The sequence below is a fragment of the Cenococcum geophilum genome (assembly GCF_001692895.1).
Source record: "Cenococcum geophilum 1.58 unplaced genomic scaffold K441scaffold_56, whole genome shotgun sequence".
NCBI classification, from domain to species: Eukaryota; Fungi; Ascomycota; class Dothideomycetes; order Gloniales; family Gloniaceae; genus Cenococcum; species Cenococcum geophilum.
Window position 1 is genome coordinate 635,258 of NW_027137614.1, and position 26,021 is coordinate 661,278.

At 40.5% G+C, this 26,021-nt stretch overlaps 4 protein-coding genes across 4 annotated transcripts; 1 reads left to right on the forward strand and 3 right to left on the reverse strand.

Moving 5' to 3' along the window:
- Positions 1-2,856: 2,856 nt before the first annotated feature.
- On the reverse strand, positions 2,857-3,222 carry K441DRAFT_477668 (ankyrin; the record flags this gene model as incomplete). Its single annotated transcript, XM_067641889.1, has 1 exon — positions 2,857-3,222. A coding segment is annotated over one exon (366 nt), but the record flags the coding sequence as incomplete, so codon positions are not given.
- A 492-nt stretch (positions 3,223-3,714) lies between these two features.
- On the reverse strand, positions 3,715-4,107 carry K441DRAFT_488694 (ankyrin; the record flags this gene model as incomplete). Its single annotated transcript, XM_067641963.1, has 1 exon — positions 3,715-4,107. A coding segment is annotated over one exon (393 nt), but the record flags the coding sequence as incomplete, so codon positions are not given.
- A 1,353-nt stretch (positions 4,108-5,460) lies between these two features.
- K441DRAFT_278185 (uncharacterized protein) lies at positions 5,461-6,031 on the reverse strand. The gene is made up of 2 exons (XM_067640916.1): positions 5,850-6,031; positions 5,461-5,801 (listed from the first exon to the last, which is right to left on the reverse strand). The coding sequence occupies exons 1-2, from the start codon at positions 5,993-5,995 to the stop codon at positions 5,543-5,545; spliced, it is 405 nt and encodes a 134-aa protein (XP_067498976.1). The 5' UTR covers positions 5,996-6,031; the 3' UTR covers positions 5,461-5,542.
- A 3,626-nt stretch (positions 6,032-9,657) lies between these two features.
- On the forward strand, positions 9,658-9,829 carry K441DRAFT_735132 (uncharacterized protein; the record flags this gene model as incomplete). Its single annotated transcript, XM_067654292.1, has 1 exon — positions 9,658-9,829. A coding segment is annotated over one exon (153 nt), but the record flags the coding sequence as incomplete, so codon positions are not given.
- Positions 9,830-26,021: the final 16,192 nt, after the last annotated feature.

Here is a 26,021-nt window from a genome sequence, read left to right on the forward strand (position 1 = left end):
GCGACAAAGCCTAAGGGCAGGCTTTTTTAGAGGGGGGGGTAATGTTACGGCACTGGCAGAACTGGCAGAACTTGGTAGAACTTCGCACCGGCAAGTTGCCACAGATTGCCACAGATTGCCGTATATTGCGATCACGTGACGCAAAGATCTTATAAAACACCGAACGGCGCTACTCTTCTTCTCCTTTCCTTTCCCTAGCTTTAGATTCTCGTTTATAGACAATCCAATTGTACAGGCTTGCGCAACCCTTTTGCCGTGCTTATGTCTCAATTGACTAAGTCGCTAATAACTACTTTATTTAAGCTAAAGCTAATATTATATAATAGGTACTCTTTAAATTAAATAAAGCTCTCTTACTTTAAGTAAAGAATATATAGGCGAAGTTTAATAAGTACTACCAGAGAATAGATAACTCGCCTCTTTACGCTACTGCGCTTATTCTTTACCTAAATTATTATATAAAGTATATTAAAACATTTTAGAAGAAGGAATAGTAGAAAATAATACTTTTAAAGGTCTAATAGCTCTGGGAAATATACTAAGAATTAGAGAAGCCTTCTTTTTAAATAGTATTATATAATAAGCTATTATAAGATAAGTATAAGGAACTTAATAAGTATAATTAAATTATAAATAAGTTAAATGAAAAGGTTACTTAACTAGCAAGCCAGGATAAGTATAATAACTACTACTCTAAAGTACTATATAAAATTAAAGTTTCTCTACTTTAGTAGTAGTCTTAAGAATAACAAATAAAGCGCTAGCTATGGCTTTTACTTTTTGCAAAAGAGGTACCTTTAACCCTAGCTATAAGTAACAAGCTAGAGAGAGTATTTTTAGGAGGGCGTTATATAGTATTATGGGAGAGAGTGCAGCTTAGATTATAGAACCTTAAGAAGATGGAGTATATAAAGAGCTAGCACCAAAGTAGGATTTTAAAAGAAATATAGTAGTTATATAAAGAAAGGTATATAAGAGATATATTGTATAACGCTAAGGGGAAGGGTATAAGATATATAAATAAAATAGTTTTAGGTAAAAGGTAACCACTAAAGGCGCGTAGGTGGCGTAGGTAAATATATACTAAGTTTAAATCCTACTAATGTTGTCCTTTATTAGGAATTGGGTAATATAATTATTTAGTACACCTCCTGTCCTACTATATAAGATATTCTTAGGTAATATTGCCATACTATAAGTAAACTCTCCTCTCTATATAATATACCTATAACTAACTAGCCTTAAGATAAGTAGAAGAAGGTAGAAGCTTTACTGGCAATTAATATTAAGGCTTAGGTAGGGGGTATATTAGAAAAGTAGGTGCGGATAGGGAGGCCTTTATATATAAATGTAATTCTAATTTAAAGTCGTAGATCTCTAAATATAACTATAAGTAACCTATATTACTTATATAAGGTAAAGAGCTAATTAATACTAGTTCTGCGAGGCTTATATAGCGACTCCGCGTCGTCTAGTGGGCCCTCACCCCTTTACTAAGTATAGGAGTCTCCTAGGGTTCTATAGTAGGTGCTGTGGAAATTATAAGTGGCGGGATTATAGAGCTCGATATTCGTTATATAATAAAATTTCTTAGCCTATAGTAGCGGCGGTAGGAGTACTAGAGGGTAAGGATTAGATTATAGAACTAGAGGATAATAAGGAATAGATAAAAGCTACTAAAATTTAACTGCTAGGTCTCCTCTCTTTTTTACTATTTTTATTTTATTTTATAGTATCTTATATAAGAAAAAGTATAAGTAAAGAGGGTAGAAATTAGCAGGAAAGTTAAGGATATTAGTAGAATTCCCTATGGTCGCTTATTTAGTAGGGTTAATTAAAAAATTCGATTGATATGATATCGCTTATCGTATCAATCTAATCGATACTGATTTTCGCCCACCCTGGATGGGTGGGTATCCCTTAACCCGCCGAGTTACGTCCATCTGTTATCGATAAGGGTTTAGCCAATCAGATCAATAGGATCAAGGCTCCGTGACCATACGCGTAGTTTTGATTCTGGTGTTCCGCACGGACCATCTACTAGATGGACGCCGGCGGGTTAAGGGATAACTCAGGGGTCCCAATGATATTTATATCCATTGCTTCTTAACGATATATTCATTCATAAGCAATGATAACAATTAGACTTTTTGAGATCCTTATGAATATATATAGGAGACTTGAAACCTCGTGGTGTAGTAAAAGGATGCTAAGTTTTATGCGCAGTCTATATTCTGATATATACGCAAGAGTAAAAATTTAATACTTGCCTTCAGATGCTTCTTTATTATAATATTATTCGACCCCTCCCTCCTCTCTCACCACAACACCAACCATGATCTCGTGATATAGCTTCCCCCATGCCAAGACTGGTGATGTAGCTTATATAAGCCATATCACGAATATCCATTCATATCGTGATATTTTAGCTCCCTTAATGATAATGATTGATATTTGGTCAAAATATCAATCCATTCATCACTGAGACCGCTGCGGTATGACCAAGCTTATCGCCGGTTGCCACCGCTACCGCATCATTCGCCTCCTGCTGCACTCCGTCATTCCCATCATTGGCTTCGTCCTCCCCTGCTCCAACTAAAAGTGCCCATTTCTGCTAAAAATTTCCACAAGTCAGTAATGGTTACTACAGCCAAACATCTCAATCTCAGAACATACCTTGGATTCTAGACCTATAGCCTCCATTATCATAAGCTGCGCTCGGGTTGCTGCGCTGAAGCTTGTCGAGGTTGGTGGTTGGCGGTTGCTCAAATTTAACTTCGTCTGCTTAGACGTGATCCCTTTCGAATACGTGCACCGAAGAAGCTTTTCTCAGCTTCTAGTGGACACATTGTGGCGAGTTTCTAGAACCTTACACACAGCGTCATGCCCATATCTCGCAGCCAATTCTCGCGCACTTTTGAATTGCTTCGGGGCCACCCCAGCGTTGAGCAGCAGCTGTAACATATCAATGCGGCCGTGTTCCGCAGCTCCTTCAAGGGCTGTCCTGCCTCTTATAATAGCAGATGCAGCATTCACATCCGCTTTAGTATTGAGAAGTAACTGAGCAATCCTTACATATCCTCCGATTGCAGCAGCTTGAAGTGCAGTATACCCACGTTCGTTAGCTGGAGGAATATTGACATCCGCACCGGCATCAACTAGAATCTGAACTAGCTCGATATTGCCTTTCCCTGCTGCCGCTTGAAGCGCGGTACGCCCACCTTTATTAGCTGGAGGAGCATTAACATCTGCACCAGCGTCAAGCAAAATCTGAACTAGCTCAATATTTTCTTTTTCCGCTGCCTCTTGGAGTGCAGTACGCATATCTTCATCATCTGGAGGGGCGTTAACATCTGCATCAGCATTAAGTAAAATCCGAACTAGCTCAATATTTTCTTCTTTTGCCGCCTGTTGAAGCACAGTACGCCCACACTTAGCTGGGGGGGCGTTGACATCCGCACCAGCATCGAGCAATATCCGAACTAGCTCAATATTACCGTTTTCTGCTGCCGCTTGGAGTGCGGTACACCCAAAACGATTAGCTGGAGGGGCGTTAATATCTGCACCAGCATCAAGCAAAATCTGAACCAGCTCGATATTACCGTTCCCTGCTGCCGCTTGGAGTGCAGTACGCCCTAAAATATTAGCTGGAGGGGCGTTAATATCTGCACTAGCATCAAGTAAAATCTGAACCAACTCGATATCCTCGTTTTCTGCTGCCATTTGAAGTACAGTGCGCCCAGTATCAGCTGGAGGAGCGTTGACATCCGCACCAGCGTCAAGCAAAATCTGAACTAGCTCGATATTGCCGTTCCCTGCTGCCGTTTGAAGTGCAGTATACCCTTCATCAGCTGGAGGAGCGTTGACATCTGCACCAGCGTCAAGCAAAATCTGAACTAGCTCGATATCCCCTTGTTCTGCTACTTCTTGGAGTGCAGTACGTCCAATAAAATCAGCTGGAGGGGCGTTGACATCCGCGCCAGCATTAAGTAAAATTTGAACTAGCTCGATATTTGTGTCCCCCGCCGCCGCTTGGAGTGCGGTACATCCTATATCAGTTGAAGGGGCGTTGATATCTGCACCAGCGTTAAGTAAAATCTGAACTAATTCAATATTTCCGTTTGTTGCTGCGGCTTGAAGTGCAGTATACCGATCTGTATCTGTTACAGGGGCATTAACATCTGCGCCAGCATCAAGCAAAACATGAACTAGCTCAGTATTTCCGTTTATTGCTGCTGCTTGGAGTGCAGGACACCGATCCATATCAGTGGAATGGGCGTTGATATCTGCACCAGTGTCAAGTAAAATCCGAACTAACTCGATATTCTCGCTGTGTACTGCCTCTTGAAGTGCAGTGAGCCCCCCCTCATCTGCTGGAGGAGCGTTGACATCTGCACCAGCGTTGAACAAAATCTGAATTAACTCGATATTTCCGTTCCCTGCTGCCGCTTGGAGTGCGGTACTCCCAGCACGATCGGCTGGAGGGGCGTTAACATCTGCACCAGCATTAAGTAAAATCCGAACTAGCTCGATATTTCCGTTCCCTGCTGCCGCTTGAAGTGCGGTACGCCCATAGTTAAAGACTGGAGGGATGTTGACATCTGCACCGGCATCAAGTAAAATCTGCGCGATTTCGGTGCTTCCCTTGCTCGCAGCATACTGAAGAGGAGACCATTCATTGTACCCCATAGGCGAATCGGGGTTTGCTCCAGCTTGGATTATAATGTGTGTGATTGATGCGTCATTAAGTCGCAGTGCACTTGCGAGGAGGTTTGATGCAAACGCTTCAATTGTCGGTGAATCAAAGGAGAGCAAGGATGAAAGGAACCCGTGTCCCTGAATTCCATTAACCCATTGGACGATTTTGTCGCTCTCAGTCGCTGAGAGGATGTTGTTTGACAGCAGATTGATAACGTAGCTGAGGAATTGCAGGAACCCGCCTTTGGACCCAAAGATCTCCCGAACGCTTTCTAGAAGCTCCCCGTCGTGCCTTTCCAATATGAAAAGTTGGAGGTACGAGTACATGGATTGGATATTTTTCTCACTATCGTGTGTAGTCGGATTTGGAGCCCAGCGACCAAACACAGCTTGTACGAAGCTTGACACATCACCGAATGATTCCACTGTCCACTTGAGATCCGATGAGCCTCCATAAAATGGCACTAAGTTGAGATCGTTCATTATGTTTTTCCAATCTTCATCTATGGAAGCGCCATATTCTGGATCTTCTATAATGAAACCAGACTGAGGGGAGTATGATAGTGAATTAAGAGGATGGATATGATGTTCCACTGCGGCTAATTCGGAAGTATGGTTATGCATGATCGAACTGATGACTGAGGACCGAGGGAGCTCAACTATCAGAATTTTAGCAAGTGAGAATGGCTACTTTGTTAGAGATTCAAGCCCATACTGCCTTGAGCCTTTAGAAGCTCGTGAAATTGGTCTTGAAATCCAAACCAGGGGAGGTTATCTACCAGAAAGGTGCGTAATGGAGAGGGCGTGCGGATCGAAACCCTTTCAGGCGTCTTTGGACTTAGAGCTAGCCAGGCTTAGTCATCGGGATACTCCTATTGTATGGTGGATTACCTCGTCGATATTTCTCTATAGTGGATACAGAGTTACGGCCTATCTCCTTCCGAATCTTGTCCTTGGGCACAAGAACACCATCGATGTACACATCACTTTCCTTTCCCGCCCTCTTCCTTTTAGACTGTCGATGGTTGATAAATTTCCATACGGACGGGTTCACATTCTTGCGGAAACCCCATTTCCTGAAATGACGCTCATACTGTGTTTTGCTTACGTTCTGTTAGCTTCTTCGTTCTCGCTCAAAAACGGTGTCTTACGTTGCGACAAAGTCGTAGGAGCCAGCCATAATGTCCATGATTTCTTTAAGTGTCCTATCTTCCTTTAAGTACAAATCTTGTATCGTGATTTTGTGCTTGTCCATTTCGGTTTTAGCTGCAGCTTTATCGACCAGTTTGAGCGACATTGTGAGTAAGAGTAAGCTTTTGGTAATGAAACGATGTTGATGGGTGTTTGCATAAAGGAACATGAGCACGCGTAAGGTTGATAAAGAAATAATAAATGTCGGGACTTGCTTCCTAGGCCGTTTCGTTTGTGGGGCATAATGACACACCGTTAATACCCATTGGCTGCGACCGAAATCTTCTGCTCGCTTCACATTGTTATTTGCGCCACCCTAAGGATTCTAGCCTCGCCGATCAATTGGTCTGCTCCAAAATCTTTGTTTGACGGTGTTTGGGCCATTCACCTGATAAGCTCGTTAAGGCAGCGCCGCGCTGACAAGGAGTCTGGATATTGTAAACTTTCAGGGTACTTTAAAACGACGGCGTTCAGACTACCCTCACGCAAGTCCCGATCCACAGCACAGCCTGTCTGCGGGAATGGTAACCCTAGGCTTACTTGGAAAACTATTCCAAAGCATCCGAGGACGCGGAGGAGAGTAAGTATACGGACTTGACTTCAAGTGACAAATATGAAGATAATATCAGGATCTGTTATCTCACTTTCAGAGTTTCAGTCATTCCTGGGACCTTATCCAGACTTCTTGTTTGAGCCGCTTTATGAACAGGCGATCACTATAATCCGACGCAACATGACTGCGGCTGTGGTTAAGAGAAGGCACAACGAAGGGATGTGTTGTCGTCAGGTGCAGACACGAGGAGCTGGCCTAGTGCGGATCCAACCCTTTACATTCCAGAAATTTGTTTGATATTGTAAGTTATTCGCAAAAATACACACCAAGTGGGACTGGACGAAGTGGAGAACGATATGGAATTGACAGCCGTGAGTCTACACCATATATCGAGCAGACTGATAAGTCGACGCATCGACAACGCATCAATAAATGGCAGCAAGGGAGGCAGATTCAAAGTAGTGAATCAATAAAAAAATGTCGCTCATGCTATAGCTTTATGAAAGTGATTGGACTCGAGCATAGATAAGCCGGGAATCGGATATACAGACCGTACAATATGATCTCCCTTTGCAGGCATTGATTGAATTCAAAATGAGGCGTCTGTCGACTTCGGTAGAGGTACAACCTTGGCTCTCAATAAATGCCTATAAACACACTAGTTTTCTCGGTACAGAGACAACTACTATTTACTGTGTGATCTTGAAGAGTAGTAAACCTAGATCGTCTTTTACTCTGGTGAGAGTGAGCATGGGACAGACTTGCTAATAAACAAACAATTCAAACCATCGATCTTTGGTTTGGTTGATTGGATATTTTAAAGCTTCAAGCTTGTTTATTTCGTTTGGTTAATCAAACTAGCAAACGGTTTAGTTAGATTTGACTATTTAGATAGATTTATATACATTTTTACGCGACAGTAGGAAGATCTAGGAGCTCTATACTACAATTTGGTGATAGGCATTTGGTATAGTACTAAGCTTATAAAAGTCAGATAAGGTCACGTGACTCCAACTTTAATGCAGAGTTTTCCTTATCTCATAAATCAGACCCCCGGGGAGAAATTGCGCCACGGCGTAGCGCTAAGGGCTAGCATCACTCCTAAGCCAATTAGATTACTGAACCCTAGTCCTGTGGATTCCTGTAAACTCCTAGACCAATCAGATCGCACCAAGAGGAATTTCTCCCCAAGGGTCTGAGAGCTTATGGGCCCTCTTTATATAAGAACTCAATGTTTCTTGTTAGGCGACAACTCTTCCATTACAACGCTGTATCTCAACCCTTTTATAACGTCTAGTTATTATAAAAATACTATAAGGTAGGAGCTCTTTAATTTCTCTATCTATTGCAATAAATAACGACGTCGTGGCTATATTAGTTAGTCGTATTTTCGTTGGTCGTATTTTCGTTGGTTGTATTTTCATCGGTCGCAAAAATCGTCAGTCGCAAAACTCGTCGGTCGCAATCTTACCTCGCTGCTCTGCTCGAAGCTCTGCATGAGGTTCTGCTCGAAGCTCTGCACGAGGCTCTGCTCGAAGCTCTGCACGAGGCTTTCTTGAAGCTCTGCACGANGGCTTTTCTCGAAGCTCTGCACGAGGCTCTGCNCGANGCTCTGCTCGAAGCTCTGCTCGAAGCTCCATACCTTATATACTTCTCTACGTCTAATTATCTCTAAAATACTACGAGGTAAAAGCTCTTTATCTTCTCTATCGTCTCTACGTTATAGCAATATTATAGCTCTATTCTACAAGAAGTTAGTCATAGGTAGTTGGTCTAGTTTTAAAATCCTATCATAATCTTGCCTTACTGCCGGACGATGGGCTCGCACCTTCACGTGGTGTCCGGTGTCTAGTATCTTTACTTGTCGGAGTTGTGAACCGACTTATATTAAGAAGCTAAGACGAGCTTAAGGGACAATAAACTCGCACCTTCCCGTGGTATCCGGGTCTAGTATCTTTACCTGTTGGAGCCGTGAACCGACTTATATTGAGAAGCTAAGACGAGTTTAAGTGGACGACGATATAAGCGGCCACGCATAATAGGGGGAGGGAGAGGAAGGCAGTCTCTTATCCACCGATCGAATCAAATCCGACGCGTACATAGGTCCTATACAAATACGACTTAACGTCAATCCGAATACCCCAAACCTCAGCGCTTAAGACTACAGCCGTTAACAACTAAGAGGAACGGCCGTTGCACTATAACTGCTAGTCTACAACAAAGAGAACCCACGTCTGGTATTAAACACTGTAGTTTTAGCGGCGCTAAGCTACTTACCCCCAACCTTAACCACACATTAATTCGCCATCCCTACGGCTTTAACACTATAACGGTCACAAGGAGGTGGAGGCCCCAATATTACTACCTGTGGGAACCCTAAGGTAGAGTTAGTAGACGGCCTTTCGGGCTGTTAGGCTATATAGTTATAGACGGCTATAATACAAGAAAATTATAAAGGTGTATACAACAACGGGTAGATTTCCTTTATATTTTATTTGTATAGGATAAGCTTATATTAGGTAGATTGTTGTATGCATCTAAAATAAAAGACCTAGCATGGCGCCTTTAGGGCAGCTAAAACGGTGTATAATTTTTAAAAAAAAAAAAAAAAAAAATCTTGTCTTACTACTATACCTTACATACTTCTCTACGTCTAATTATCTCTAAAATACTACGAGCTAAAAGCCCTTTATCTTCTCTATCGCCTCTACGTTATAGTAATATTATAGCTTTATTATGCGAGAAGTTAGATATAGGTAGTCGGTCAGTTTAGTAGAAACATTCAGTTTTAAATACGGAGGTCGGTAACTAAAGTTTTTGCACCTTCCTAATTAGGAAGTTTGGCTTACCGCCCGCTGACCGCTGACGGTAGAATACTTCTGCAGCCTCTCTGCCGCTCTAAAATTGCTGGTAAGGACTCTCTAAGCTTGAATCTTGCTGTACCAACTATGGTTTTCCATTAGCTCGCGACTAGGGCTTAGGCCCTGGCCATGAAAGCTATGGGAGCTACCCTTAAGCACATCCAGAGCGTTACCTTAATTAAACAACGCGCCCTCCAGTATTTGTTTATAAAAGCTATTAATTGTGGCTAGAATCCTACTACAAATCCTCTTATTATTAATGGCTATATTATTAACGGCCCACGTCCTAGTAGAAAGCCTAAAGTTACCTACGAGTTTGAATAACAGATCCTTAAGAAAGTTACCTCTGATTAATATGGGCGAGAGAAGTCCTGCGCTTATATCGCTGCTGAATGCGGCTGCTCTACCCAAACTGTTTGGCGAGTTCTGCGACGTCATAGATACCGAAAAACAAAGCCTATAAAGAAGCCTTATTTTACAAAAGCTATAAAGGAAGCTCGCTATTAGTTTGCCCTGCGATATAAGGATTAGACGATTAAGGATTAGAAGGACGTTATATAGAGCAATAAAACGGGCGTTATTCTACACTATAGAAGAGGCGGCTATAAACTCTAGCACTTGGCTCAGGAAAAGGTTAATAAGTTAGCTATTCGTCCTTAATTTAAGAGGGCTAATAAATTTATGTTTTAGGGCGCCTTTTTATATAATTGGAAGTCGCTATACCTGATCTAGAAGCCTAAGACTGTAGAGAAGAAGAAGGCGTTAAAGCTAGAGCTTTAAAAGATTAACAAGGCGATAGAGCCAGAGCTTTGTTAGGCATAGGAGCTTACCACTAGTTTAAGACAACTGGGCCTCCGCAATAAGCTGGGTAGGAAACCTTAGTTTTAAATAAGTAAGGAAAACGGTGCTATTAAGCGTATAGCTAAGAAAGGTGGTATTAATTGGTATCGCTACCTTACTAAGTGCCTCCTTCCAGTCCTTATTCCCTTCGTAATTAAGTGCTAGATTAATTGCCTAAATACAATTATCTAAGAGGATAAAGCTCCCGCTTATTTATTAAAGTACTAGCAGATCTACTTTAACGTAGTAGGCCTCTAGCGTCTACTTTGGCTAGGTAATTTACCCGATCTAAATATAATTAAGCTATGCTGGTACTACCTCAAACGAGTTACTATAAAGAAGGGCGCACTAAAGAATCGAGTAGAAGCTAAGCAAGTTTAGCAAAAGGCATGGGACGAGCTTAAACAGTGGCGGATTTAAGCTTAAATAGAGCGAATTCTACGTTATATTTAAGAGGTTATTCGCTACAGAGGAGGCAATAAATATCGCGAGGGTGCTGCTAATGATGTAAGAGATTGGAAGGCGCTTAAATAGATAAATTAATATTACCGCTAAGTAATTGATTATATGCGACAGTAGGTGCTTTTAAGCCTTAATCGTGTTAATCTAAATAAGCCTCCGCTTAGGAAGCCTTAGCCGCCAAAGCTTCCGCAGCGTATATAAATGGGACCTCATCTACCGAACGCCTTAATGGATATCGAGCCTCTACACCAAATTTACATCCTAAAGCTTCGCCGCCGCTAATGGGCTATATAGGCACCTAACCAGCCTCGCCCTTAGCCAACAGCTACCTCTAAGCCTCCTCCACTTAAGCCTCTACCACCTATTAAGCCTCCTCCACCGCAGCCTTAATTAATTTAGAACCGACCGGATATAAAGGGCAGAAACTCAAAGAAGGTAGTGTTTAAAGTCGGCTTTATAGAGCCTTAAGTTCAGCAGCAGCCGGAGCGGCGGCAGGAGGAAGTTTAACACTATAAGGTAGATACTAGGTGGAATACAATTAATCAGCCGACAAGGAAGTGGGTAAGGAAGAAGGGCTCTACTACTACCTCTAATAAGACCGTAGATAAGAGCAGAAGCTCTGCTAGCAGGTCAATTAACGTTAGATTAAGCTCTATTAACGTAGATTTAAGCTTTACAGAGCCTCCTGTAGAGCCTCCGCCAGAGCCTCTACACTAAAGCTCTATATAGAAGATTTTGAAGAAGGCAGAAAGACGGCAGCGAATTGAGCATGTAGAGGACTCTGCTTAACTAGTGGGGGACCTTTCTAAGCCTCCGCAGAGCCGAAAGCTACGCCTGCGCAAAGCTGAACACCTTCTAAATAGTTAGCTTATTGATTAGTTAATCAAATCTATATATATTGCCTTTCGTTCGAAGCTTTAAGTACAATTTTAATGCGGCTAGGGCTGAACTTCATGTTCTGCCGGTAGGCGGTGAGCCAAACTTCCTAATTAGGAAGGTGTAAAAACTTTGGTTACCGACCTCCGTATAACTTAACTTTTACGACGATGTATCTCGCTCCTTAATACTCTAGATATAGGCCTATAGTATATATTTACAAATATATAATTACCTAAAGAATCCATTACATCAAGCATATATATTATAAATATTATGGTTGGGACACGGCTCATAGAAATACACAGAATTTGATTTAAAACATTCGATTCTCACTAAAGCGACGCCCATAAGCTCTCAGACGCTCCGCAGAAGATTTTGTCAGGTGACAGGGGTGCGCAGGGGGCTGAAATTAGTGCGTTGTTCTAATTGGTCCAAGAGTTAGCATGTGTTTTAGCGTGTCACGGAACAAATCTTCTGCGGAGCGTCTGATTCATGAGATAAAGTTTTCCTATAACATGCGGATCGTTGGTACCCCCCAACGAAAATCCCGACCCGAGTTTATGATTAATAAGCCGGTTAATTAACCCAAAGCTTTAATTTAGAGCCTTATTGTAACGTAAGTGACAGAGTTATAACGGCGATAGGGTTATAACGGTCGGCTAGTACCGCCTTCCTAATGTAGTATATTGCCGGTTCCAAAATCAAAATAGCAGCAACTTTATCTTATTTTAAATGCTTGCGACTAAATCAAAAAATCTTTTACTAACACCATAATGCCCCGCTGGCTCCTACAACCTAGCAGGGAAGAGAAAATACAGAGCGCTATTATTGCCTGGCATTCTAGGCTCTATAAAGACCGGGAAACTTATGTAAATTCCTATGAGGTAGATATAGACATTGCGACGCCGTCTTAATGGAAAGCAATAGCCCCATAAAGTCGCCCATACCAACTAGAATCGTATTACTGTTGCTGGCGAAGATGCAATCGTTTAACACCTTATATATCTTGCAAACGCCGGATTTCCATATCGGCAGCATACCGTTCAATTAATTGCTACAGTAGTCTTTTACCGGGAGTACGCCAACCTTCCTTAATACGTCTATGTCGACCCTCTTAGTATAAAGTGGGTGTATAACTTCCTAAAACGGCAGAATGAGCTTCGTTACTACTATGTATGTTTAATTAATTAAGAACGAGCTCTCGCAAATAACAATCCCGGCCTTATTTAGAGATTCTTTACCGACTATACCGACGCTATTACCCAATACAATATTAGCGAATTTAATAGGTAGAATATAGATGAGACGGGCTATGCAATGGGACTAGCTTTTTCTGTAAAAGTAGTTATACTAAGAGGCAGAATTATTAACTTTAAGACAATTAATGGCAATAGGGAGTGGGTCACCTAAATTAACTCAATTGGCATGCATGGATAGATAATTCCACCGTTTATTATTTTTAAAGGGAAGTAGCATATAAATATACTATGGGAAACAGCAGAGGAAGCTATAGGCGAGTGCTCAATTAAAATAACGGAGAATGGCTAGTTAAATAAAGAAATGGGCCTTAAGTAGCTTTAACATTTTAAGCGTTATATTTAACGAATAGAGGTATAGAAGGCCTCTAAAATTAATATACTAAACGTTAAACACTATAGCTACCGATTGCTTATTATGGATAGGCATATCTCTTATACTAATATTAAGTTTATAAAGTTCTGCTAGAAGTATAAGATTATTCCTATATATCTTCCACCTTACTTAACCCACTTCTTACAGCCTCTAGATCTTGTTATCTTTTTAGTGGTTAAGCGCCTATATTTAGCTAAAGTTAATAAATACTTAGCTTGTGGTGTTACTGGTATTAATAGAGACTACTTTTTACAGATCCTGGGCGAGATTAGGCCTTAAATATATATACCCAAACTTATTAACAGTGCATTTAAAGCTGTAGGCCTTCTTCCTTTTAACCCTAATTAAGTCCTTTAACGCCTTATAGGGCAACCTTCCTATGCGCGACTATGTATACCTTAGCCCTTAAACAAACCAACGCTTTTATCCTCACCTCTACATCTAAAGACTCTAAAAAGCCACTCCGATCGAGCTCGGTATAGCTATATAATCCGTTATTTAGATACCACTATTAAAGCAATTAACGTTGTTGTTAGGAAGCTTATAAGCTATATAGATACAATGAATAAAAGGCATAGAAATACTATAGCTAGAAAACACAGAGCTTTACAATGGCGCTGCAGATAGGAGAGCTAAGAAAAAAAAGAAGCGGGTAGTACTTTCTACTAAATTGGTCCTTACTACCGAATGGGCTAAAGCACTTATTAACGCTAGGGAGGCTATAGAGGAGGCTAGGCAGAGGACTAAGAATACTAGACAGCAGCATAGAAAGGAGAAAAAGGAAATAGCTATAATTGCTTAGGCATAAGTTTAAGAAAGGAAGGAGGCTTAGGCTACTACTATAAAGGCTAAAAAGGCTGCAGATCTAGTAATTTAATTAGACTAGGTTAGAGTGGATTTAAGCTCAGCTCTAGTCTATCTAGCTAGTAAATAGATAGACTCTAGGAGCTCTATAAAGCTCTAATGCATATATATACTATATATAGAAAGGCTTGGCGTCAGTATAGTGTTATAATAAAAAAGGTAGTAGTAATATAACTATTTACACCCTATTAATTACCTTATCAATCACCGCATCCTAATCAGCTTTAATAGCCGCATATTAATTCTCTAGATCCTCCAGATCCTCCTTATTATTAACCCCATCGTCCTTTACTTAAGTGGCAGCCTCTACAGCAACTACGGCAGCTAGTTAAGCTTTAGCGGCAGCTTTAAATAGTATCCTTTTATAAGGCTCTCCTTCTACCTCACCCACTTCCTAATTATTAAACGTGCCTTTTAGCGGAGGCCTATACGCGTGCTAAAGAACCTCATTTGCCTTAATTATATCCATCTATAATTAGGCGCGTTAATCCTTAATAAGGATCTTACAACTACTAAAAAGTCGCTTATATTTATTGCTTATTAGAGGTACGGCTAATATATTAAGAGCAAATTAAGTAAGATTGGGCTGGCTTTCGTATTAATCCTGCCAGTATTATATAACATTAAAGTATTAATTCTCGTTAATAAGTACGCGATTAGTAGAAAGATATTCCTTAAAGCGATTAATTAACGGTGGTTCGTCTTATGCTTTATAGGTCCTCTTAAGGCGTTTATAAGCTTAAGTAGAGGTATATATTATCTCTCTTATAAAGGGCGGCTATAGCGTAGAATTAGATATAGATAAAGGCGACTAATCTAGTAGGAAGTTCTTGCCTTTATATTTAAGCTAGAGGACCTTAACTACCTCCTCTACCTTTAAGATCTACTCCTTCTTTTCCATATAGTCGCCCTAACGATTAGTAAACTATTATATCTTAAGTGTTAGATTAAGAACGATTGCTATATAGTAAGCTGCTATATTATCTACTTTAAGGTAGTATTTCTTATACTTCTACTAGGCTACACCTACGCAGCCTACCAAGTAGCGATAACCTTATACCTTAGCCTTCTTTTATATTTACATTAAGAGCTTAATAAACTTATATTTAGTATTTTTAAGCTTTAGTAAAAGCCAATCAAGTGTTTAAAAGTAGTTAGTAAGGCCCGTTTTCTGGCCTTCTACTATAATAGTTGCCTTATAAAACGTTTCTAGGTGGTTATATAGGTGTTTAAGCTGCTGCCAGTGGCGCTATTAGAGAAGGTCGTCTTTAAAAAGCTATCTTACGCCTGGGGTAGGTATATACTCTATATAGAACTTCTAAATACATTCTTTATAGTTTAGAAAGCGTAATATAACTAAGAATAATAAGTTCTAACACGTCTGGTTATTTTAAATAAGCTAGTAGGTAGTTAGTATAGATATAGGAAAACATTTAACTTTTTTAACACTAGTAAGATTTTATTAATTTTCTACCGGTAAAAATAAAATCCAGTGCTAAGCTGTTAGATCTTAACACTAAAGCTTTATATAAGATCTCGTTACTTACCTCTAATCTATTAAATTCCGCCAAAGGCCCTCCCATTTTAATCCCCCGGAAAAAGCTATAACGCTAGGGTATTATATAAATATATTACATAAAGTTATAAAGTAATCTAATAGCTCTGCGCTTTCTCCATAACTCCTTAACCTTCTTAAAGTCCATTTCGCGATACACAGTTGCCAGTTCTTTACAAGTTCCTTCTACATTATTTCTAATAATAAAGGCCTAGGCGTAAAGGTTAGTAATATAGCCAAAGCAATAAAGCCTATATCCTTTACGTAACTTAGCTAACATATTTAGATATAGGGCTTAAAGAATTATATTAATACAAGTATCGTTTAACTCCGCATTATCAGCTATAAAATACCCAATATTACCCGAAATCCTATAGTCTCGAAATAGATCTATAAGGACGCCTGCTATATTCTTACCACTATATTTACTAACTACTTTATAAAGCCTAAGAACTACTTAGCGACGCCTACCGTCTTTATTAATAAAGTAGCTTATAACTCTAAGAATTATATACAAATTTAGTAACGTCTAGAGATTAAAGGACACTAATATTATACTACAGGCGTCCTTTAACTCTTCCCTTAGTAACTCCTTCCGCTTCTTAAACGATTATATTACCTATTTACAAATTATTCGGCTTACTTAAGGGAGGAACTTAATAAGGCCCGGGTAGAGGAAGTAGAGGAGTTAACAAAAGTAGGTATTCTTAAACTAGAAGAAGGCAATATAGCAATAAACAATCCATCAGATTAGGAGGGCTTTAAAGGCTTTAAAGTTATAATTTAAATTAAGTAATCTGGCCTCTGGATAACCTTTAAGTATTAGCTAATTTAGGTTAACTTCCTTCTTAGTAAAAAGCTTACCTGTTATCTTATCTATATAGTAATCCTCTATAAGGTAATCCATAGCTATAGACCTTCCAGATAACACTACGCAGAGCTCCTGCTTATACTTTAATCGCTTATAAATATAACAGTAGTAAAACGTTCGGCAATCCTTAGAAAATTTCAACTAAATATCCTTACCCCACTTCCAAATTAATAAGGATCGCTGCTTTATATATTTTGGGCCTTTTATTAAGGCTTTATATTAAACGTATTACTCACCATAGAGCTTAAACTCCTTAATTGTTTTTAACTTATCAGCTGCCGGATTAATACTCTTTAGTACGAGTATAATATTATCAAATGCAGGCGGGCCATAAATTAATAAATATTAATCTATAGCGGAGGTAAGGTAAAAGGTAAGGATAACTTAATGGAAGCAACAACGACGATAGGAGCGATAATAACGGCGGGTGTATGCATCGGAGTCTTTAGATTGTATAGCTAATACACTACTTTTAAGACAGGAGCTCATCATTAAAGCAGCTGATTGGCTTACTTATATGCATTAACACCTCTACACTCTATCCTTTTACTCCACCTATTTAAATTAGGTTAGAGAACTGGAGCTCCAGAAGCTCTACGGCTTTAAACCCACTCTATCTACTAATTAAATTGACAGGATCTACCTCCAATGCAGACCTGGCTCCGCGCTGGAGCTCCAACTTTAACCCAGTCCAATTAGATCACTGTGCAGATCAACATAAGAAGGACTTAGGAGAGGCTAATTGAGCTGCAAAAAGAGCGCAGAAGGCGTCGGTAACTACGGGCAATATATTAAATAGAAAGAAGACTATAGAAGCTTATATGGCAGCTGCTTAAGCAGTAGAGGAGGCGAAATCTAAAGCAGAAGCCTTAGCAATACTGCAGAAGCAATGGGAGGACTCCTTCGCAGCAGCTACAGAGGCTATAGCTCGCTCTAAGGCTCTACAAGACGCTGCAAAGAAGGCAAAAGAGGCCTCTTAGCAGTCTACACAGGCAGATGAGGAAGTGGACGATGATGAAGTAGACGATGAGCTAGGTAGATTAAGCAACGATGAGGTGTCGGATGTAGACGAGGATGTTAGTTGGTACTGAAAACACCAAAAGATATTGATATAGGGCCTCTATTATATTAAATTAAGGCTTTATAAAATCTCAGTAATATTGTGATGCTGTGCGATGCCTTTTACTAGTATTTTACCTACAATCGGGCATTCGGCAGTATTTTGATGTTCGTGAGCCCACTTAGGAAGGCGGTACTAGCCGACCGTCATAACCCTATCGCCGTTATAACTCTGTCACTTACGTTATAGAGCTTAATTAACATATACTATTAGGTATAGATTTGTTTCGTAAATCCTATACTTTCGTTGTGCTTTGTAGTAGGGGGTAAGCTTTAGGCGGAGCCTTGTGCAGAGCTTTAATGGAGCCTTGTATAGAGCTTTGGTAGAGCCTCGTGCAGAGCTTTGGTAGAGCCTCGTGCGGAGCTTTATGCAGAGCCTTGCGTAGAGCCATGTGCAGACGTGTAGACGTGCAGACGTGTTCTGGCGATTAACTGCAGAGATATTTGTAGAGATTATTGTATAGGCAATTATATAAGCGTTTAATTGATCGTTCGTACGGGCGTTCGTATAGGCAATTAATTGATTAATTAATTATCTGGACGTTTGTAGAGCTGTACATAAAGCAATATATAGAGCCATTTGTAGAGCCGTTCGTAGAGACGTTTGTAGGCCGTTTAGTTAATTAATTAATTAATTAATCGATTAATTGACTAATTATATAGGTGTTCGTACGGGCGATCGTGTAGACGTTTGTAGAGCCATTTATAGAGCTGTTTGTATAGACGATTATAGAGCCTTCCTAGTATATCAGTGCTGCATATTAGTAGAGCTTTAGAGCTCCGTATTAAGCTTTAAGTAGAGTTTTAAGTAGAGCTTTAAGCTCAAGGGGGAGACCCCCTTGGACCCCTATGCGTACTGCGTGCTTTATTTACCGCATAGGCAGAGCTCTTGCAGAGGATTTGGTAAAGCGTTTAGTAGAGCTTTTGCAGAGCTTTTATAGAGCTTTTGTAGAGCTTCGGTAGAGCTTCATATAGAGCTTCAATAGAGCTTCGTGCAGAACTTTAGTAGAACTTTGGTAGAGCTTTGTATAGAGCTTTAGTAGAGCTTTATCTAGAGCTTTAGTAGAGCTTCGTGTAGAGTTTTAGTAGAGCTTCGTGCAGAGCCTTATGCAGAGCTATATACAGGCGTTCGCACGGGCGATTAACTGCAGAGATGTTTATAGAGATAATTTTACAGGCAATTGCATGGACGTGTGATTGATCGTTCATATAGGCGTTTAATTAATTGATTGTATGGGTGTTTAATTAATTAATTAATTGTATAGGCGTTCGTACGGGCAATTGTGTAGACGTTTGTAGAGCCGTTTGTAGAGCTGTTTGTGTAGACGATTATAGAGCCTTCCTAGTATATTAGTGCTGCGTATTAGTAGAGCTTTAAGCTCAAGGGGGAGACCCCCTTGGACCCCCCCCCCCCTGGGGACTGTGTGCTCTATTTACTGCGTGGGCAGAGCTCTTGCAGAGGCTTTGGTAGAGGCTTTAGTAGAGCTTTTAGTAGAGCTTTTGTAGAGGTTCGTACGGAGGTTCGTGCAGAGCTTTTGTAGAGCTTTGATAGAGCTTTGAGTAGAGCTTTGGTAGAGCTTCGAGTAGAGCTTTAAGTACGGCTTTAATAGAGCTTTAAGTAGAGCCTTAATAAAGCTTTAAGCAGAGCCTTAATAAAGCTTTAAGCAGAGCCTCTTGTTTTTGAAGGCCTTATAAACGACTTTATAGAGGTTTAAGTAGAGGTTTGTATAGGCGTTCGTGTAGGTGTTCGTGCAGGCATTCGTGCAGGCATTTGTACAGACGTTTGTATGGACGATTGTATGGGCGATTATAGACGTTTGTAGAGACGTTTATAGACGTTTGTAGAGACGTTTATAGACGCTCGTAGAGACGTTTATACAGGCGTCTAATTAATTGTATGGGCGTTCGTACGGGCGATCTTGTAGACGTATTGTAGAGCCGTTTGCAGAGCCGTTTATACGGACGATCATATAGGCAATTGTAGAGACGTTCGTAGAGATAATTGTGAGACTTCCTAGTATATTGGTGCTGCGTATTAGTAGAGCTTTAGAGCTCCGTATAGGGCTTCGAGCAGAGCTTCGAGCAGAGCTTTAAGGGGGAGACCCCCTTGGACCCCCCTGCGTACTGCGTGGTCTATTTCACTGCGTGGCTAGTACACTGGGTGGGTAGAGGTGTTGTAAAGTCTTTTAGTAGAGCTTTTGTAGAGCTTTGTGTAGAGCTTCGTGTAGAGCTTTTGCAGGGCTTTGGTAGAGCTTGGTGCAGAGCTTGTAGAACTTTGGTAGAGCTCGATGTTTTGAAGTTCGTTACGAGGATTCTGCCACAACTTACCGCGCGCACTTTTTTTCTAACCAATGAGAAGCCGGCTTGGCGGGAGTTTGAAATCCAGAACCCGAAAATATAGACCACTCGTACCTCGGGTCAATAAAAGATGCCCAAAAAATCAATCGCCTCTACAACGGCAGCAACATCGATCCGGCTATATAGCCAATCCTCCCTATATATTATTATATGTATATAAAACAGCTCCTAAAGTAGGAGATCGCGGCTCGCAATAGCACCAAAGTTAGAGGCTAAATTAAAAATTTAGGTAGGACTTATCGCTCTATTTAAAAGTCAGCAAACCAAATTAAATAGCGCAATCTCCGGTTAAGTCCGAACTAGTATACAATTTCCTTATTAGGAAAGGTTATTTTCTGCGTTTAATAAAGCCGTTATGGTTTTAGCTTCGTATACACTATAAGGCTGCGATAATATTAGGCCGCATTTATAAGCAATAAGGCTTAAGCATATCACCTAGCTTACTAAATAATTATTCGCAGTTATAGCTTAATGGTAGTATACTTAGTATATTAAGCGCCATTTAACTAAGGTTAGGAAACTCTATTACTATTATCCTCTAATATAAGAATAGATTATAAGCTAATAGGCAATCTTCTATTAGTAGATTAAGTTTCTTTTACTACTTATACTCATCTTCTTAATTATTAGATAAGGAGGGTGCTATAGTAAAGGCGGTGCCTATAAAGCTTCTAATAAAGTTATTAATATTAGATTGCAAAGGCTAATTTTTCTTAGAGGCTTACCTTGCCAACTATAGCTTCTTTTCTTTATACTTAAGCCAGAGCTTTTAAAAGGAAGCGTTATAGCTAGTTATCTAATTAAGCCTCTTTTTCTAGTTATTTTAACAGAATTACTTAAGGTTAGGGTATAGTAGGCAAGCTATATAATAGATAGGCGTCTAATTAAGCGCTATATAGTATTTTTAAAGCTTCGCCTACTCGCGATTAATATTAATTTTATAGTAATTCTTAATTACCTCTTAATTAGGATAATCTTCCGTCGTTACCTTAGTTAATCGAGCTTTAGCTTCTTTATAGTGCCTTATTAAAAACTCTATCTATTATTTACACGCTTGCGGAGAAGAGGATTAAGAATTAATCTGATTGGTGGGTACGGGCTTAAAGGCATTAATTGAGAATGGGTATATTCGCAAGGCCATTTACAGGGGATTACCCTGCCTTAACTAAACGTGATGCCCATGGACCCATACGCAAGTATATTACTGCAGTATCTATTTATAAAGCCCAAAATATATAACTAAAGAAAAGGTGTAGGTGGGAGGGAAAGCAAGTAAGCAAGGCTTAATTTTGTGAATGTTGATGATATTAGTGTTGCTAAGATGTAGGGGTGCTGTAGTACTTGCTTAGCCATATAGATATATCTATCTATTATTTACACGCTTGCGGAGAAGAGGATTAAGAATTAATCTAATTGGTAGGTACAGGCTTAAAGGTATTAATTAAGAATGGGTATATTCGCAAGGCTATTTACAAGGGATTGCCCTGCCTTAACTAAACGTAATGCCCATAGACCTAGAAGCGCAGCGCCCGTACTATATAAGGTAGAGTAGGGGAAAAAAAAAAAAGAAAAAAGGGGGGGAAGGAGAGATTTAAGTTAATATATTAGCGTGCCAAAATAGGCACTCCTACACGCTATTATGCCTAAATACCTTCGCCCATTATATCTAGGGCGAGTAATAATAAGAACGGTATTAGCGTTTCACGTTAGAAGTTTATACTTAGCTAAAATAGGTCTTTTAGGGATAATAAATAGTAAAGCTAGAACGCTTGTGAGGACCACCGGCTTAGTTACTATATTTGGCCGTCTATAAAACCGTTATCTTAAGCGTATTAAGCAGCGCCTTTCTAAAATAAGTGTCCGTTATAGAGCTTAGAGTAAAGGCCAAGAGCGGTAACTCTATACTTTAGCTTATTCCTAACCGCGTAGCTTATAAAGGCCAATCTCTTAAAGCGAAAGAGAGGGGCGTTTCTAGGTTGGGGGTTGTTTTAAAATAGGTGTTTTATAGCTTGAACTGCGCATTTAGGTTACCCTAAAGCGGCAATTATAATTAAGACTCCTTAGTAATTAATATCCGTTTTACTACGCTTTAGACGTAATATTATATAGTCCTCTACTAACGTTATGTCGTTTCTAGTATATTTTATAGTAGAGAAGGCATAGCTATCTTTCTAAGCCTTAGTATAGGTAATCTCGCCTAAATAAAGGAATCCTGTAAAGGCCGTAGTAACGGCAGTGTTAAAGTTAAGATCCTTAATGGATTGGGCATTTAGGGTAACTAATTAGGCGAGGATATCTTTAGTAATTAGCAATCTTTTAGCCGTAGTAGAGGGATTTATAGATGTTGCACCGTCTAGGATCCTCTTAATAATAGGATTATTAAAGACGGAGGTGTTATAATTAGCGTTAATATAGTGGGATTAAATTATAGAGACATAGGCTTAAATTATAGTAGGCTTAATACGGCTTATTCCTAGACTAGTATTACTAAAGATCCGTTAGGTAATCTATTCTCCTAGGTAGTAAAGGGGCGCTAGGTACTTTACCGCTTTATAAAAGTCATAGTAGCCCTCCCAACTCTTAATTACGGGATAGTATAAATCTCTCGTTCTATCGGAGAGGCCGTGCCATAATAGTTAGCCGAAGTATTCTAAGGGGGCTTTTACCTTAATCCAGAAATTAGGTAGGGGGTCTTTAAGAGGGACTAGGTCTCCTATTTCGGCGTTAGATTAAATATAATAAAGAAGCATATAGTAATAGTAAATTAGAAGTATCCTAATGCGGGTATAGTAATAATACCCTATTACGATTAAAATAAGATAGAGCATTAGCTAGCCTATTTTTTATAGAGGAAACCTACTCTATATAGAGCGTAATATTATAGGCTGCGGCTAGTTAGAGGATCTTACGGAGCGGGTAATTACCCGGTTTTTTTACCACTATATTTTAGAATCCTAAGAGTGCTATTATATTATCTATATAGATATAAACTAAGCTATACTCCTACTGCGTTATCTAGAGCTAGAATAAGGTTATAATTGCTTAAACCTCCTACTTATTAATTAGGGTAAGGCGGTATTCTACATTAGGGTAGCAGCTTAAAGAATTGTCTTAGGGTAGAGATACCGAATAGGGCGGCCATATTGTCCCTTAAGAATCCTTAAGGAAGAAGAAGGCCCTATAACTAAGAATCCTGGATATATTTAAGAAGAGATAGAATTATTTTTAATCTGTATTGTTAAAGAAGAGGATACTATTTAAAAGGGTAAGAGTATTCCTCTACCATAATAAGTCTTGGCGAAGTTCAGCTATTAGCCGTTAGCGAGGATAACTACTTACCTTTATAAAAGTGGAGATAAACTCCTAAATAGAGTGGTTATATAAACGCCTAAGCCTAATTACCTAGGCGCTCTAAGCGAGTTTATTAGCCAGTTTTTAACTCTAAACTAGCGTTAGGGATCTACCACTTAACGCTTTATTAATCTCCTTAATTATAGTGGCCTGTTTTAAAGGAGAAAGACGTAGCTTAGACTTTAGAGTATCTATAATATAACCTAGAACTTTAGCTATAGTGCTTTCAATATTCTTTAATTCGTTTTATAGGATGCCTAATTTATCGCTTAATTAGTTATATATACTAAGCAATTAAGGGAGGATAGAAGTATTAGAGAGTATAAAGATAAAGTTATCTAAATAGTGCCTTAAGGCGGCGTTTGGGATATATTAAATAAGTATCTAGTAGAATCCCTCTATAAAAAGATTAAATAAAAAGGATGCAGTTCGAAGGCCGAATAAGAGGCAACATTTAAAATACACTATACCCTTCTAGGAGAACCCTATAAGGCGTTAAGCTTTAATAGAAAGTAGGATATTCTAAAAGGCGTCCTTAATATCCCTCTTAACAATTATATAACTATGGCCTATATATATAACGTGTTAGAGAACCTAATCAACTATTAAATATTATAGTGTGGCGAATACTATAGGGATTAAGTCGTTAATAGATCGGCTAGATAGTAAGGATAAGTTATAAATACGGCGCTATCCCCTATCTACTTTAGGCGGACAGGATCCGGACAGTAACTCTTGGCAGTAACTTTACTGTCCGAATCTTTTGCCAAGTTTCATTCTGCCGGTGCAAAATTAGTGGCTTAGAGCTTATTTATTAGAGTCGTAGCTTAATTTAGTACGGCTTACCCCAGAGGCGCCTCCCCCTGCGCCTCTACGCCTCTGCGCCTCTGCACCTTTATATCTCTACGTGTCTCTACACCTCTCTACCTGACACCCCATAAGACGTGCAAAGAGACGCATAAAGAGACGTATAAAGAGACGCAAGGAGACACCGACAGAGACACCGACAGGGACACGAGTAGACGCACGAGCAGAGCCACAAGCAGAGCTACAGGCAGAGCCACGAGCAGAGCCATAAGTGGAGCCATAAGCAGAGCCACAAGTAAGACGTAGAGAGGTGTAGAGGTATAGAGGTATAAGGCGTGGAGGTAGAAAGGGGTGTTTGGAAAGGGAATATCAAAGCTGAGCCTTAATTTACCCCTGTAGATCAACTAAGCACTGTTCATCTAGACCCACTTCCTATCCCCACCGACCCACCTTCCTATCTAGGCTGCTCCCTTTACTTCTCCCTTTGCCCCCTCTGTTCCCTCTGCTTGTGGCCCTGCTCGTGGCCCTGCTCGTAGCTGTACTCGTGGCTCTACTCGTGGCTCTACTTGTGGCTCTGCTTGTGGCTCTGCTCGTACCTCTCTCTGCTCGCGTCTCTGCCTGTGCCTTGCCCGTGCCTCTCTTACAAAGGGAGACGCGTAGCGAGAGACGCATAGAAAGAGACGCGTAGAAAGAGACGCGTAAGGAGAGACGCGTAAGGGGAGAGAGGCCCTCCTCCTGCGCCTCTACACCTCTACACCTTTACACCTCTACGCCTCTGCACCTTATATCTCTACGTCTGTCTCTACACCTCTCTGCCTAACCCCCCATAAGACGTGCAAAGAGACGCATAAGGAGACGCAAGGAGACACGGGTAGAGACACGGGCAGAGACATAAGTAGACGCACGAGCAGAGCCACAAGCAGAGCCATGGGCAGAGCCACAGGCAGAGCCACAGGCAGAGCCACAGGCAGAGCCACAAGCAGAGCCACAAGCAGAGCCACAAGCAGAGACACGAGCAGAGACACGAGTGGAGCCACGAGCAGAGACACGAGTGGAGCCACGAGCAGAGCCACAAGCAGAGATGTAGAGAAGTGTAGAGGTATAGAGGTGCGAGGTGTAGAGGTAGAAAGGGGTGTCTAGAAAGGGAATATCAAAGCTCAGCCTTAATTTACCCTTGTAGATCAACTAATTAAGCACTGTTCATCTAGACCTACCTCCCATCCCTACCGACCCACCTTCCTATCTAGGCTGCCCTTTTACTTCTCCCTTTGCCCCCCTCTGCTCCTCTCTCTGCTCGTGGCCCTGCTCATGGCCCTGCTCGTGGCTCTGCTCGTGGCTCTGCTCGTGGCTCTGCTTATAGCTCTGCTCGTGGCTCTGCTTGTAGCCCTGCCTGTGGCTCTGCTTGTGTCTGCTTGGACTCTGCTTGTGGCTTTGCTCGTACCTCTGCTCGCGTCTCTGCCCGTGCCTTGCCCGTGCCTCTCTTACAAAGGGAGACGCGTAGAGAGACACGTAGAAGGAGACGCGTAGAGAGACACGTGGAAGGAGATGCGTAGAGAGACGCGTAGAGAGACGCGTAGAAGGAGACGCGTAAGGGGAGATATGTACAGCACAAGAAAGAGTAAAAATAGATGACGGGAAGGCTAAAATAGGCCCTGAGTAGTGTCTTGGCTTCCTTTACCGCCTGCTGAGCCGCCGTCGATCAAAAGATTCGGACAGTAAAGTTACTGCCAAGAGTTACTGTCCAGATCCTGTCCGTACTTTAGGTACTAAACCTAGTAGTAAGGATATAACGGGAGACGTTACTATTATAATCCTGCCTATATCTAGATCGGCGCTAATCTTCTCTAAGATTAGGACTGTATTTGCGGCTATTAAGGCTTAGTTCTTTTAGGAGAGGAGCTTAATTTCTAGGTCTGCCCTAATTTAGTATCCGAACTTTAAGATACTAATAATATTGCGTTAGAGGTTACTAGGGTATAG